Source organism: Armigeres subalbatus, chromosome 2, assembly GCF_024139115.2.
Source record: "Armigeres subalbatus isolate Guangzhou_Male chromosome 2, GZ_Asu_2, whole genome shotgun sequence".
Taxonomy (NCBI): domain Eukaryota; kingdom Metazoa; phylum Arthropoda; class Insecta; order Diptera; family Culicidae; genus Armigeres; species Armigeres subalbatus.
The window spans coordinates 152,162,763-152,176,652 of record NC_085140.1 but is presented as its reverse complement, the minus strand read 5'-3'; the positions used below and the strand labels follow the sequence as shown (position 1 = coordinate 152,176,652).

The window sequence follows — 13,890 nt, the reverse complement described above, 5'->3', positions numbered from 1 at the left end:
GCCTCATGCCAGAGCACATGCCTTCCTGCATAACCTTTTTAAAAAGGTGCAGTTCAAAATGGGTAGGATTTTCGAATATAAGTAAAATAATCATGAAAAATCACTGGTTTTATACCCTCGTTCACTAAAACCCCTCCCCGCGATGTACTCGCCCACCAATAGTCAATCTTTGGTAACGACCTGAAAGATGGTTAAATTATCTTTCGAAACAGCCTCATAAATCCAAAATTGGCCAAGCATTAAAAAAGTTATAGCAATTTCAATTTGGGGTCAATTTGACCCCAGAGCACAGACAACGTAAGTTTTTTGAGCACAGACAGAAGGTTAATATAGCGCTGGGCATGATGCACCAACCCGTGTTTGGGTGGCAGCCAATCAACGCAAGGATGTGCAAGCTGAGGATAAAAGGCCGATTCTTCAACTATAGCATCATCAACGTGCACTGCCCAAACGAAGGGAGACCTGATGACGAGAAAGAAGTATTCTTTGCACAGCTGGACCAGACATACGATGGATGCTCACTGCGAGACGTCAAAATCGTCATCGGCGAAATGAACGATCAGGTAAGAAGAGAGAAAATGTATAGACCGGTCATCGGACCGGATAGTCTGCATACCTCATCGAACGACAACGGCCAACGATGCTTAAACTTTGCAGCCTCCCGTCCGAAGCACTTTCTTTCCCTGCAAGAATATCCACAAGGCCACATGGAAATCACCTAATCAAGAATCGGAAAAAAAAAACAAATCGACCACGTTCTAAACGACGGTAAATTCTTCTCCGACTTCACGAGCGCACCTCGTTGCAGTATGTCTGCGCTCTAAACTCTCGCCGGTGTACAATACGCGTCGGAGTCGTCAGCCGCGGCTAAACATTGGGCGGATACAAGACGGTGGACTAGCCCAAGACTACGCGCAGTAATTGGAAGTGGCAATCCCAACGGAAGAGCAACTAGTCGCAGCGTTTCTTGAAGACAGCTGGAGAGATTTTCGATCCACCATTGAAAGCACCGCAACTGCTGCACTAGGCTAAGGGTATGCGATAACAAACTTTTTTCTAACGAAACGAAACGAAATTTAAAATGTCTATGTTGATTCGGATCGAAACGAAACGAAATATGGATTTACTTTCGAAACTTCGAAACGAAACGAAATCAAGGTTCATTTGATTCGAAATTTTTCGAAACGAGACGAAATTTGCTTCCTCCGAGAGGAGGATTCTGATGCTTTCGAGAGGGCTTCGAGGCTCTTGAAAGAGGCCTTCCGACCCTTTTGAAAAGAGCTTTCCGAGCCTTTTAAAAGAAGGAGAAAAGAGAAAAAAAAGAAAGCTTAAAAGAAGATTTCCGGGCCACTAGAAAGGAGGATGCCAACCATCTTTATAGTAGGCTTCCGAGCCTTTTAAAATGAGACTGTTCATCCTGTTCAAAAATCCCTTCCGAGCCCCTTGAAAAGATCCGAGGCTTTTAAAAGAAGCAGAAATAAAAGGAAATTTCTAGAAAAAAAAGCTTGGCTTCCGGGCCTCTTAAAAGAAAGTGTTCGAACCTCTTGAAATTATGCTTCCGGGTCACTTTAAAGGAGGCTTCCGAGCTGCTTGGAAGGAGGCTTCCGAGAACCGTAGAAGGATGCTTTCAATTCTCTTGAAACAAAGCAACTGAGCTTTTCGGGAAAAAGTCTTCATGTCTTTCAAATGGAGGCTTTCGAATCTGTAGACTCTAGATTTTAGTTATAAATCATATTCTTAACATATTATTCAACATTATGTTTTGACCCGGAAGATTGCATAGAAGATTTTTAAAATTTGTTCATTAGAGGTTTTGCCCTTTTGATCTTTTGTCGCACATCTCTTCATCCATTGTACTGGTTGTGAGGGGCAGGATTCAAAAGGCCATGATTTACTGATCGTCATGCATAGGGTAAGGGAGGTATTTTGGACCACCAGTTCGACACCTCATATTTTGCACCACTGAGAGCAAATTCCTCTTGGTGGTCCAAAATAAGAGCCCCGGAAGGGAGGTCCAAAATACATCCTTTACATCCTTTACAAAGCTTAGAAATTAAAAAAAACAAAACTTTATCAATAAGTTTGTATTAAAATTGTAATTCATCCGTCATTAAGCATTTCGTCCGAGGTACCCCTGGGCCCGGCGAAAGCACCCCCCGCGGTGCATGTACCCCAGGTTGAGAACCGCTGTTATAAAAAGCGAGGAATGCTCTGCATCTCCGTGAGCGCTACGGGAAAAAAATTGGTTGGTGGTAGAGAACGTAATTCATGTGAAGCCCCTTGGTAAGCGACTAAATATTTATTGTACACGAAGTTATTTTGAAAACAAGAAGACGAAAACTGTGTTCGAAATCAATCCAACATAATTCAATGTGCTTCGTTTAATAAGCTTCTACAGTACGATCGTTTCCATACTAAATAATTCTGTGCTCTTCGATGCAGACATTAGTTTAATCACTTCGTGTTCTTCCACACTAGCTGGCGTGATCAGCATCTACAAGATCGATTGTACACTGGTTAAACAAATTTCTGCTACGCGAGGTAGATTTTTTTTCACTTCAAGTTTTCCCGGATTAGCTGCCGTCCCATGACCAGCAGCAACACGATAGATTCCGCATTCATATTGTACAAATAGAAAAAAATATTACAAAATATAAATTTGAAACTTGGAAACACTGAAGACGTTTTATAGAAGAAAACTACATACGTATTTGTCGATTTGTCGACTAAGAATAGGGACATGTAGTAAGCGTTATTAGAAAAAATTGTACAACCTAAAGTTTTGAAAACAACTTAACGATTTTGTTCAGCGGCGCAACCAAAATTTTTGATAATATGAAGAATGGTTTAAGTTTAAATTTGTTTCGAAATTCCGCGGAATTCCGTTAAATTTCGTTAGAAGCTAGTTTTTTCCTAGCGAAATTTTTGTAATTTTACGAAACGAAACGAAATCAAGAAATGCGATTTCACCATGCTAAAATTATGCGAAATTCCGCGGAATTTCGTTTCGAACCACCTGAAATGAAATTTTTCGAAATACCGCATATGCTTACACTAGGCACGGTGCCCCTGGATCAGAGAAACTACTGGTGTGACGGTGAATGTGAGCAGTTAGTTATGAAGAGAAGAATGCAGTATGGGCGAGATTGCTACAACACCGCACGAGGGCGAACGAGGCACGATACAAACGGGCGCGGAACAGACAAAACTCGTTTTTTTGGAGAGCAGGAAGATCGAGACCGTGAAGAGACGGAGCAACTGTACCGAGCTAATAACGCACGAAAGTTCTATGAGAAGTTAAACCGTTCACGTAAGGGCCACGTGTCACAGCCCGATATGTGTAAGGACATAAACGGGAGCCTTCTTACAAACGAGCGTGAGGTGAACCAAAAGTGGCGACAGTACTACGAAGAGCATCTGAAGGGTGATGTGGCAGACAACGGTGGCGGTAAGGGAATGAACCTGGTAGCACGCGCGCAGGACATACGACCTCCGGCTCCAAATCTCCAGGAAATCAGGTGTTCGCTGTACGTCAGGTATTGCAGAAAGGAAAGTGCAAATCAGTTCTTTGTCCTGACCTGTCTTGACAGATTGCGATAAAAGTCTCGCATGGCATGCTACATATCGTAAATGTATACAGAGACGATAAGTGAGAGATTTTTTCATTCTCTTTTGGATACAATCCCTTGCAGTAAGGGACATGTGGTTGAACGAGTTGAACAACTGATGTGGGCCATTCTTCGGTTGACGATCCCTGCTGAACTGCCAATTTCTCTTCGGAATGCCGTCATTCATCGAGTACCTAATTAAAAATTCCCCCTAAAAAATTAGAAATTTTTCATAAAAAAAAAATAGGAAATTGTAAGTATTGTACCTTGCACCAAAAAGACATGAGCATTTTTCAAGGCACTCATATATGTGTAAAATTTATCCGCTGGACAAATAGCACGTGCTATCAAAGCATTCATTACCACAATCCACCACATGGCGGCCAAATCTTCAAAATATCAAAGTTGCATTTTTTCCTGGAGATATGTTTTTCTTAGGCGACTATCTGGCGTTTTTTTCGTCGTGACTAAAATTAAGCGGAGGAGTAGATTTTTTTTTTGTATGAGCGGTACAATATAAGTAATGAAAAAATATAAAATTTCCACAAATAACGCAAAATTTTCAAAAACAGAATTATCCACAAAATAAACAACTATAGAAGAAGTTTTTTCCATAAAGAAGTTAAAATTTTCAATTGAAAAAAATATAAAATTTTCATAAATAAATGTAAGAGTTCAAGAGTTATTACAAAATTACATTTTTTCACAAAATAAATATTTCTTTCCACATTTTTTTTTAATCTTTCGTTTATTTGGAAGGCTCATAGAACATACATTGAAATGCACAACAAGAGGAAGGCATTCGTAATGCGGTACGACAGACAAGGGAATGGGCAGACAATGATTACAGTCTTACATCAGCAACTTTCAATAATTGGTGGACCAGGGACATGTACTCGAAATTAAGGCCCGACAACACTTCCCTAATAGGCTTTGGTTGTTTTCCTCGGACCCGGAGATGTCCAGTTAGCGCAGATATGGGGCCACGGTGATCCTCGCTCGCCCACACGACATGATCGATGTCCTGATAATCCTCGCCGCAAACACAGAGATTTCCTTCCGAGAGCCCCACCCTAAAAAGATGTGCATTCTAGAGATGTATCTGAACACGAGAATGCGTGTTCGTGTTCAAAACGTTCTGAACATAGCACACTGTTCATGTTCCCGTAGTGGCCTGTGGCAATAGAATGGCGAACCTCTGGTCGTTTCTATCAGCGAATTACAACGCACGTAGGTTTTGTTGCAATGTAGCTTTAGCTGTAGGTTTATTCGTGAAGTTAGTTTTACGATAACTGTGTTTACTGTTTAATTGCGTACTTACAAAATCGGTTGGCAAAGGTAATTCTAGCACAATTCTAGCCGTACGACACTCTACAACGATGACACGTGTAACCTGAACGTAGTCACTTTAATTTAGGTTAGGTTTAAACAATTATATTAGATTCTTACAATTCGTTTGGATGTTTGTGCCGAGAACAACACTTTTTATGTAATAATTCAATTAGCTTTAAGTACTATCTGTAAGTTCAAATTAGTGTAAATTAGGATTTAATCAATTCAATAGCTATAGATTTCACCTGTTACAAAGGGCTACTTCACTGGGTTGAGTTTAGCTAACAATGACGAATAAAGGGAAAACAATTCGTTACATTTGACCGATGCTTTGACGTTTGAGCAGTCACCTTGACGTCTTCCGTGACATTTATATTAGAACGTCATCAATCTTGATCAGCAGTGCTGCCAGTACCAACACTCTCTCCCCCGTAATACTGGCCACCAGGTTCAGTGTTACCACCTGCATCAACCTCTAGTACAGCTAACCGAGCCACAGGCCTACGTATTATCCCCCTCACAGTTTGTATGATAGCTTGTCGCACCCTACCATCTGTCCCTTGATTGCTTCTACAATTCGCCCTCTAATCCACTCATTCCGCTTACCTTCTCCGACTACCACCACTAGCTGTCCTTCAGAGATCGGCTTCACTTCGTTGCACCACTTCGTTCGTTTAGTCAACGTGGAAGATATTCCCTAATCCATCTTCGCCAGAAAACATCGAGCTGTAGTTGTACTTGACTCCACGATGACCTCAGTGCCGTTGTCGGATCAGTTGCTTCAACCGCCGGCTGGCGGACGCCACTTGAGTTTCCCAATAAGAAATGGTTCGGTGTAAGCGCCTCTTGCTCCTCGGCTGTGAGCGGTAAATAGCATAGCGGTCGACTGTTAACGATGGCTTCGGCTTCCACTACGAATGTTTCTAACGCCTCATCATCCAGCTTGCGGTTGTTGTTGTACGCAGTTTCCATAGCATTTTTGATGGAGCGGACCATTCTCTCCCAGGCCCCGCCCATGTGCGGAGTGCTAGGAGGGTTAAACACCCATTTAGTAGCGGTTCCTGTGAATGTGACAGCTAACTGTTCGATCTGTTTATTCAGCAACTTTACGGCTCCCTGAAAATTCGTGCCGTTATCTGAGTAAATCTCTGCTGGCGAACCTCTGCGGCATATGAATCGTCGGATACATTTAATGCAGGAGTCTGTAGTCAAATTGTGTGCAACTTCTACATGCACTGCCCGTATGGTCAAGCAGGTGAATAAGGCTATCCAGCGCTTAGCGTTGCTCCTTCCGATCTTCACTGTCAATGGCCCAAAAATCTAGGCCGGTGTGCGTGAAAGGTCGTACAAAAGATGCCATTCTTGCTAAGGGCAACGGTGCCATACGGGGAACTTTCGGAGAACTCTTGTATACTCGACACCATTGACACGCTTTAGCTGTCTTGGTCACTGCTGTTCTGAGTCTTGGGACGTGGTAAAGCTGGCGAATTTCATTCACTACGGTTTCTGTATTTCCGTGCAAATATCTACGGTGATAGCGGTCCAAGATTAGAGCTGTCAAAGGATGCTTTCTAGGAAGGATCACTGGAAACTTAGTATTATTATCCACATTCGGCGCAGCTGAGATTCTGCCATCAACGCGTAGAATATTCCGTTCATCCAAGAACGGACACAGCTGGTAGATAGAACTACTTTTCATCAAGGAAGTCTGCTCGTCTACCGGTTTCGACGCATTGCGTTTCAGAACCATTATCTCGTCTGGAAACCCCTGCCACTGTGCTTCTCGGATGAGAAGACTTTCTGCTTTCTGGAGCTCTTCTGAAGTTAATGGACCAACTAATCTTTCCTCTCGTGAGATGTTTCGCTTGAGGTTATGAAGATAACGAAACACGTAGGCAACGGCGCGTATTGCTCTGTCGAGTTGAGAAAATCGCTCCAACTTTACAAGAGGTCCCGGAACATAAAACACCCCGAGAGCGTAGCATGGTCGCAGCTCTTCTTCCGTAGGTGATGATAGTATTCTTTGAGCTGGCCATTCTTCCTCCGGTAACTGTAGGAATAAAGGACCCTTGAACCAGATACTATTTGCATCCAGCTTCGGGCCGCTTCCCATTTCGTCGCGATGTCTGCTGGATTTTGCTTAGAGGGAACCCAGCGCCAGGCGTCAGCATCGGTAATTGTTATCAGTTCTCCAATTCTGCAGGCCACAAATTGTGTATACCTTCGATGATTGGCCCGGAGCCAGGATAGAACTGTGGCTGAATCGCTCCAGAATACCTTTCTTGTGATGTGTACCGTATGACTTTCTTCGATGAACTGTGATAGACGAGCACCGAGTACTGCTGCTAGTAGCTCTAAACGTGGTATCGAAAGCGTCTTTAGAGGGGCCACCTTTGTTTTGGCTGCAATAAGCGCGCATTCTGGTAATCCATCTGTGTTCAATGTCCGGAAGTAGGCCACCGCACAGTATGTAGCTTCGCTGGCATCCACGAATATGTGGAGTTGGAGGTTTCTATAGCGCTCTTTGGTTGCTTCCAAGAAGTAACAACGGGGAAGTTTGATGGCGCGTACCTCCTCGAGCAAGTTTGTCCAATTTTTCCATCTTCGGTGCAGATCTTCGTTTATTCTATCATCCCAATGTATCCCTTCTCTCCAGACTTCTTGAAGGAGGATCTTACCATGCACCACAAAAAGACTCAGCAGGCCCAACGGATCAAAGAGCGACATTAGAATTTTCAGCATTTGCCTTTTGTAGGGCGTTGGTTGCCCTTCATCGAATCAGCGACATCCGGCTTTACTTCAGTAGAAAAACAGAAAACGTCCTCGTGTGTTACCCACAACAGTCCGAGTACCCGCTCAGAATCGCTTTGTTTGTCTGCGGTAAGTCTCTTGTCTTCCATTGGCTGGGCCTCGCCTAACGCGACCAAGACATCGTTGCTATTAGACAGCCAATTCCTCAGTTCAAACCCGCCTTGCTCATGGACGAGACGCATTTCCATGGATACTCTAATTGCTTCTTCTGTGGACTCGTAGCTCTCTAAGGAGTCGTCCACGTAATGGTTGTTCATTATGCCTTCGACTGCGCGGGGATACAAATCTTGGAATTCCTTAGCGTTCCTGTTTTTATATATTGGGCTGAAGCCGGAGAGCATGTTGAGCCAAAGGTGGCTACGTCCATGATATACACATCGGGTTTTTCACAGGGATTGTTACGCCAGAGGAACCGCTGAGAGTGGCGATCCGCTTTACGTATATGGATTTGGTGGAACATTTCTTTTATATCGGAGGAAACTCCCACGTTAAATTGGCGAAACCGAACTAAGACACCGGGAAGAGATGTTAGGTGATCCGGACCTTTCAGCAATACGGAATTTAAGGAGATCCCGTTCACAGCCGCTTTTGCGTCCCATATCATCCGAACCTTATTGGGTTTGCGAGGGTTGACTACTGCCCCTAGGGGCAGATACCATGCACGTCGAATGTCACAGTTGCCCAGTTCCTCCTCGGTTGCGCGATGTGCATAACCTTTAATTGATAATCTTCAAGTTGCCGTCGAAGGACTTGTTTCAACTCTGGATTCCGATTCATTCGTTTCTCTAAGCATTCTAGCCGACGAAGCGCCATGTTATAGCTATCAGGGAGCTCTACGTGGTCGAACTTCCAAAGCAGACCAGTTTCAAAATGGTTGCCGACTCGAATGGTTGTATCCTCAAGGATTCGTTGAGCTCGTTGATCTGCCTCCGACAGAAGTGGTTGTATTGTTTGAATTCTTATATCTTCCGTTGTGAAGAACTCCTTGATGAGCTCGTGCAACGATTGATCGGATGCACACCCACAAGCGTGACAGTTGAGCGATGGGTTCTGATCAGTACTCGGCGAGCCACCGTATACACACCAGCCAAGCCTCGTTTTCGCGGCCACTGGTTCGCTTTACCTCCTTCCCGTATTTTCAGCGGCACCATTACATCTAGATTGTTGACCCCAATTAAGAGTTTGGGGACCGCCTTTGTGTAGCTCACGACAGGAAGCCCTTTCAGGTATGGAAACTGTTCCGATAGATGCTCAAAGGGAAGTGTTTGGGAAGGTAGAGACAACTCCTTTACCGTTTGGACTTCATCTAAAGAATACTTCTTTCCTTCAGATGACGAAATTATTAGTGACAGTTGCTTCGATCCATTTTCCACTCTGCTCACGTTCCCGGTCCATATTAAACATAATGGCATATTTTTTCCTCCAACACCGAGTTCCTTTGCAAGGCTTTCTTCCAGGAGTGTTAAAGATGATCCGTCATCCAGGAATGCGAAAGTATTCACGATTCCCTTTGGTCCATGCAGAGTCACTGGCAGTATCCTGAAAAGCAGGGACTGTTTCATTTGTCGATGAGTGTTGTTCTGCGCAACATTTAATACGGTTTGAGTTTTCGATTCTGGGTTGCTTCGCTGCGAGTGTAGAAGCGGATGATGGCGATACTCACAGCCATTAATGCCGCAGTTGCCAGGTTTTCGGCAGCTTCTTCTTCCGTGTGTGTTTAAACAATTTCGGCATAGCCCATTAGACTGCACGCACTTCCAACGTTCATCCACCGAAAGAGATTTGAAGAATAGACAGTCCGGGATACGATGACCGGTCTTCCTGCAAGCTGCACATGATTTCACTTCCTCCAAGCTGTTAGACGATTTCGAATTTACGTTCAATTTATGGTCACTGTGATGAGTATTAACACTTCCTCTGGTTTTAGAACTGTTCTTCACGAAAGCACTGCTGCTGACAAACACGGTCACTTTACTTACTGCTCTCACTACACTGGACATAAAGGAACCGAAGGTTTTAAGATTCACCTCCGAGAATCCCTGGAGGTATGATCCCCACTCCATCTGTAGATGTGGTGGTAGTTTGGCGACGAGTTCCGCGAGAAGCGAAGGGTTTGACAGATGAACTGATTGACCAGCAACTTCCAAATGGTCACATAAACTTTGTATTGACATTCCAAAATCGATAATAGTTTGGAACCTTTCCACTTTCGGCGATGGAGCTGATCGCACCTTTTCAAGGAGGGCTGAGATCAACAACTCAGGCCTACCATAAAGCAAATGCAAAGTTTCTATAATATGTGGTACAGACTCAGGTAAAAGCAAACGGCTTTGAACAGCTTCGTATGCTGCGCCCTTAAGGCTTCGCTGAAGACGGCATAGATTCTCGGCGCTAGAGTACCCACAAGCAAGGGTGGTATTCATAAAACTGCTAATGAATACTGGCCAGTCGGCTGGGTTGCCGGAAAAGGGGGGCAAGTCACGAGGCATGACTTGTCTTGCAGCTAATTGTGAGGGGGATGGGGCAAACGTGGCTATATTTGCATTGAGCAATGGTGATTGCAAAGGTGATAAAGCAATGCTACCAAATTGCTTCATCAGGTGTTGGAGGTTGGAATCGTTTTGCATTGGTGGTAAAGGATTACTGTCTGACTTACCTGGTGGCTCGGAGAAAGCAGTGGGGAGGGGGGCAGGTACAAACCCTGATACTGGCTCAGACCAGTTCGGTAAGGCAGATTGAGATACAGATGCCGGCCCGGGGTGTACCGAGCTGGTTCCAGGTAGAGGCGCAGCCGATGCTGCGAATGGTAGTGACATTCCTGGTGGTGGCGGTAGCGTTGTATATCCTAATGCTGGTGCACACGGAGGAGGCGGCAAAACTGTAGGTTTATGTGCGGACTGTAGAGGCAGCACCGATGTTCCATTCGATGTATCTTCAGGTGCAGATAGCGGGGCAGTAGTAATGGAGGTATAGGTGCTGATGGGGTGGCGCCGATGAAACTAATACCGGCGGCATAGATGCTAACGCTGATATTGGTTGGTTTTCCGGCATACCGGACGACGATTCTGGCGGATGAGCCACTGATGTCGTTTGTGGGTTCCTTGTATCCGAACACGCCAACAACAATGCGCTGGATTGTGTTTGTGTTGGGGTGGATTGTGCCAACGGCACCGTACCGGTAATCTTATTGAAGACTCCAGTTCTAGCTTTGTCTTGTTTCGGAATTGTTTTCGAATCCTCTGGCACTTGCATGGAGATCTTTTGTATTGTTGCTGATCGTTGGTTGGACAGAGCAGGGTGTTTCAATGGGCTCAGGAGGCTGGAGCTTGGTGGCTGCATTAAATTCTGAACCCCAGGGGCGATCGCAGTAGTAGTCGCAGGTGCGGTACGATTGGACGATGCTGGCGGCATGGTTGAGAGACGTGCTTCCGTTGATTTTTCTGGGGGTGTCTCCGACTGCTCTGCACAGTTGTTGACCCATTGTACGACCTTGGCGATTTTAGAGCGCTTACTGACTCGGCTACTCTTGCTACGAACACTAACGTTTTCTTCGTCCAACTCCAGTTGAGACTCCAGCAGTTTGTATTTATCCTCGATGAACCGTTTCTGCATTGCTTGGAGCTCCTCCAGCTTCTCAAGCTGCAGATTTATCCTGGCTGAGTTTCCGGATTTACCGGAGGTATGGGATGCACGTGAACCAGACGCGACGCTGGCTATTTCGTCTACCTGGCAGTTGGCACACGACCAGGCACGATTCTCAATCGAATCGGATACTCCAGCACATGCGAAGTGCCACCAAGTTTGGCAAATATCACATTGTACCATGCTTTCCTCACCGTTGATACGATCGCACTTTACGCAATCTGACCGCTGTTCGTCGAGCGTGTGTACGATGTGTGATGTGATGTTTCCGTGCATCTCAGGAATGGATTTTTCTGGAATCGTATTCATATTGACCAGATTGGTACTGGCGATTTTCTAAAGCTTGTTCCCGTAGTGGCCTGTGGCAATAGAATGGCGAACCTCTGGTCGTTTCTATCAGCGAATTACAACGCACGTAGGTTTTGTTGCAATGTAGCTTTAGCTGTAGGTTTATTCGTGAAGTTAGTTTTACGATAACTGTGTTTACTGTTTAATTGCGTACTTACAAAATCGGTTGGCAAAGGTAATTCTAGCACAATTCTAGCCGTACGACACTCTACAACGATGACACGTGTAACCTGAACGTAGTCACTTTAATTTAGGTTAGGTTTAAACAATTATATTAGATTCTTACAATTCGTTTGGATGTTTGTGCCGAGAACAACACTTTTTAGTTTTATTTAATCAATTCAATAGCTATAGATTTCACCTGTTACAAAGGGCTACTTCACTGGGTTGAGTTTAGCTAACAATGACGAATAAAGGGAAAACAATTCGTTACATTTGACCGATGCTTTGACGTTTGAGCAGTCACCTTGACGTCTTCCGTGACATTTATATTAGAACGTCATCAATCTTGATCAGCAGTGCTGCCAGTACCAACAGTTCAACTGACCTAACTTAGCAACTTGTATCCTAGGAAAACAAATTCAAGCGACGGCATGCTACACATTTTCCGGCTGGTAATGGTACACCTGGGCATCTAACGGATAGAAATCAAGCATGCTCGTATGTTTTTGCATAGTTCCAAATTTTAGGAATCTTAGTTACCATGATCGTTTTGCTTGCGTACCAACCAATTGCACACTGAACTGTGCCAGAGTTCAAAACTAAGAACACCAAGGCACGCTCTTGGCTCATGTCCTGTTAAGGATGCATCTCTGGGCATTCAAAGTGTAGTGATTGGACATTAGACGACAAATGGTTCGAATGAAGTCTCGTCCCATATTCAATTTGTTGAGCCATGGACGCTTCGACACCTGCGGGCGAATTGAGTACAGCCATCTACCCAACTCCCCATTTGTTCATTTCTTTTGCCAGGTGTTCAAGGTTTCCTGACGAACTAATATGAAAAATTCATCGAAGGTGATTTTCCGATCGTAAATATCACCTTCCATAGCGCCCACCTTAGTCAAAAAGTCCGCTTTCTCATTTCCCGGGATCGAGCAATGAGAAGGGACCCAAGCCATGGTGATTGTGTAAGACCGTTGTGATAAGGCACTCAAAGCTTTCCGTATCCCATTCAGAAGATACGCTGAGTGCTTAACCGGTTTCATTGATCGAGCAGCTTCCAAGGAACTTAGACTGTCGGTGTAGATGAAAAAGTGGTCAGGATGTAGGGATGCGATTTGCTCGAGTGAATAGTGTATAGCTGCTAGCTCAGCAGTATACACGGAACTAGGCTCTTTGAGCTTAACACTAGGATTGATTCGCTAAAAAAAACTTACGCGGATACATTCGTGCAGAAAATCGTTGTAACTAAATTTTTAAATGGCTATATCTCAGTGGTTTTCCAACCGATTTTCTCAGTTTTTTCACCAAGCTCTTAGCCATCTCTTCTAGTTTCTGGACATTGCAAAATATTGTATCTAGCTGAGCTGTGGGAGTAAAGCAACGGATTTTGAAAAATGCGATTTTGGAGATATACTTATATTTCATTACAAAAAATGATATCTATTCATATAGTGATGATGGAAATGATAAAATAACACATAAAAGACATCACCTGGAACATAAGAACACATTTTGAGTATCCCTACTATGCATACGATGATAATTCGGTGCCTTTAGGAACCACTTTATACTACAAGATGTATGAAGTTTCAGAAAATGTTTTCAAGCATGTTGTCTACTGTAAACTTATTAAAATAAATGTAAACTTTATACGAAACATGTGTGATAATAAATTATGATGTCCTAGGATCTCCGAACTGTACTGGAATTTGAATCAAATTGTCTACCGAATCAACCAAGGCTTCCATGATGTCCCATACCGCGGTATCAACCCAATTATGTCCTCCGAGAATTTATCTTTCACTTGCGTCTCAAATCCAGGCATTTGAGATGTTGTAAGATCTCCAAATTGTCCTGAAGTTTGAGTAAAATGGTCTATCGAATCAACCAAGGCATCCATGATGCCCCCAGCAACGGTATCAACCCATTTATGTCCCCTAGAGAAAGATCTCTTGCGTCTCAAATCCAGCGATTTGAGATGTTG

At 44.0% G+C, this 13,890-nt stretch overlaps 3 protein-coding genes across 7 annotated transcripts in view; 1 reads left to right on the top strand and 2 right to left on the bottom strand.

Moving 5' to 3' along the window:
- The window catches only part of LOC134211033 (glutamate-gated chloride channel), a 538,835-nt gene that overhangs the window by 268,787 nt on the left and 256,158 nt on the right, over positions 1 to 13,890 (top strand). The gene's annotated exons all lie outside the window — the stretch shown is intronic.
- Positions 6,217 to 7,053, bottom strand: LOC134209312 (uncharacterized). The gene has a single exon (XM_062685302.1). It carries the CDS (start codon positions 7,051 to 7,053, stop codon positions 6,217 to 6,219), a length of 837 nt encoding a protein of 278 aa, XP_062541286.1.
- LOC134209311 (uncharacterized) lies at positions 10,686 to 11,967 on the bottom strand. The gene is made up of 2 exons (XM_062685301.1): positions 11,900 to 11,967; positions 10,686 to 11,835 (listed from the first exon to the last, which is right to left on the bottom strand). The coding sequence occupies exon 2, from the start codon at positions 11,700 to 11,702 to the stop codon at positions 10,686 to 10,688; it is 1,017 nt and encodes a 338-aa protein (XP_062541285.1). The 5' UTR covers positions 11,703 to 11,835; positions 11,900 to 11,967.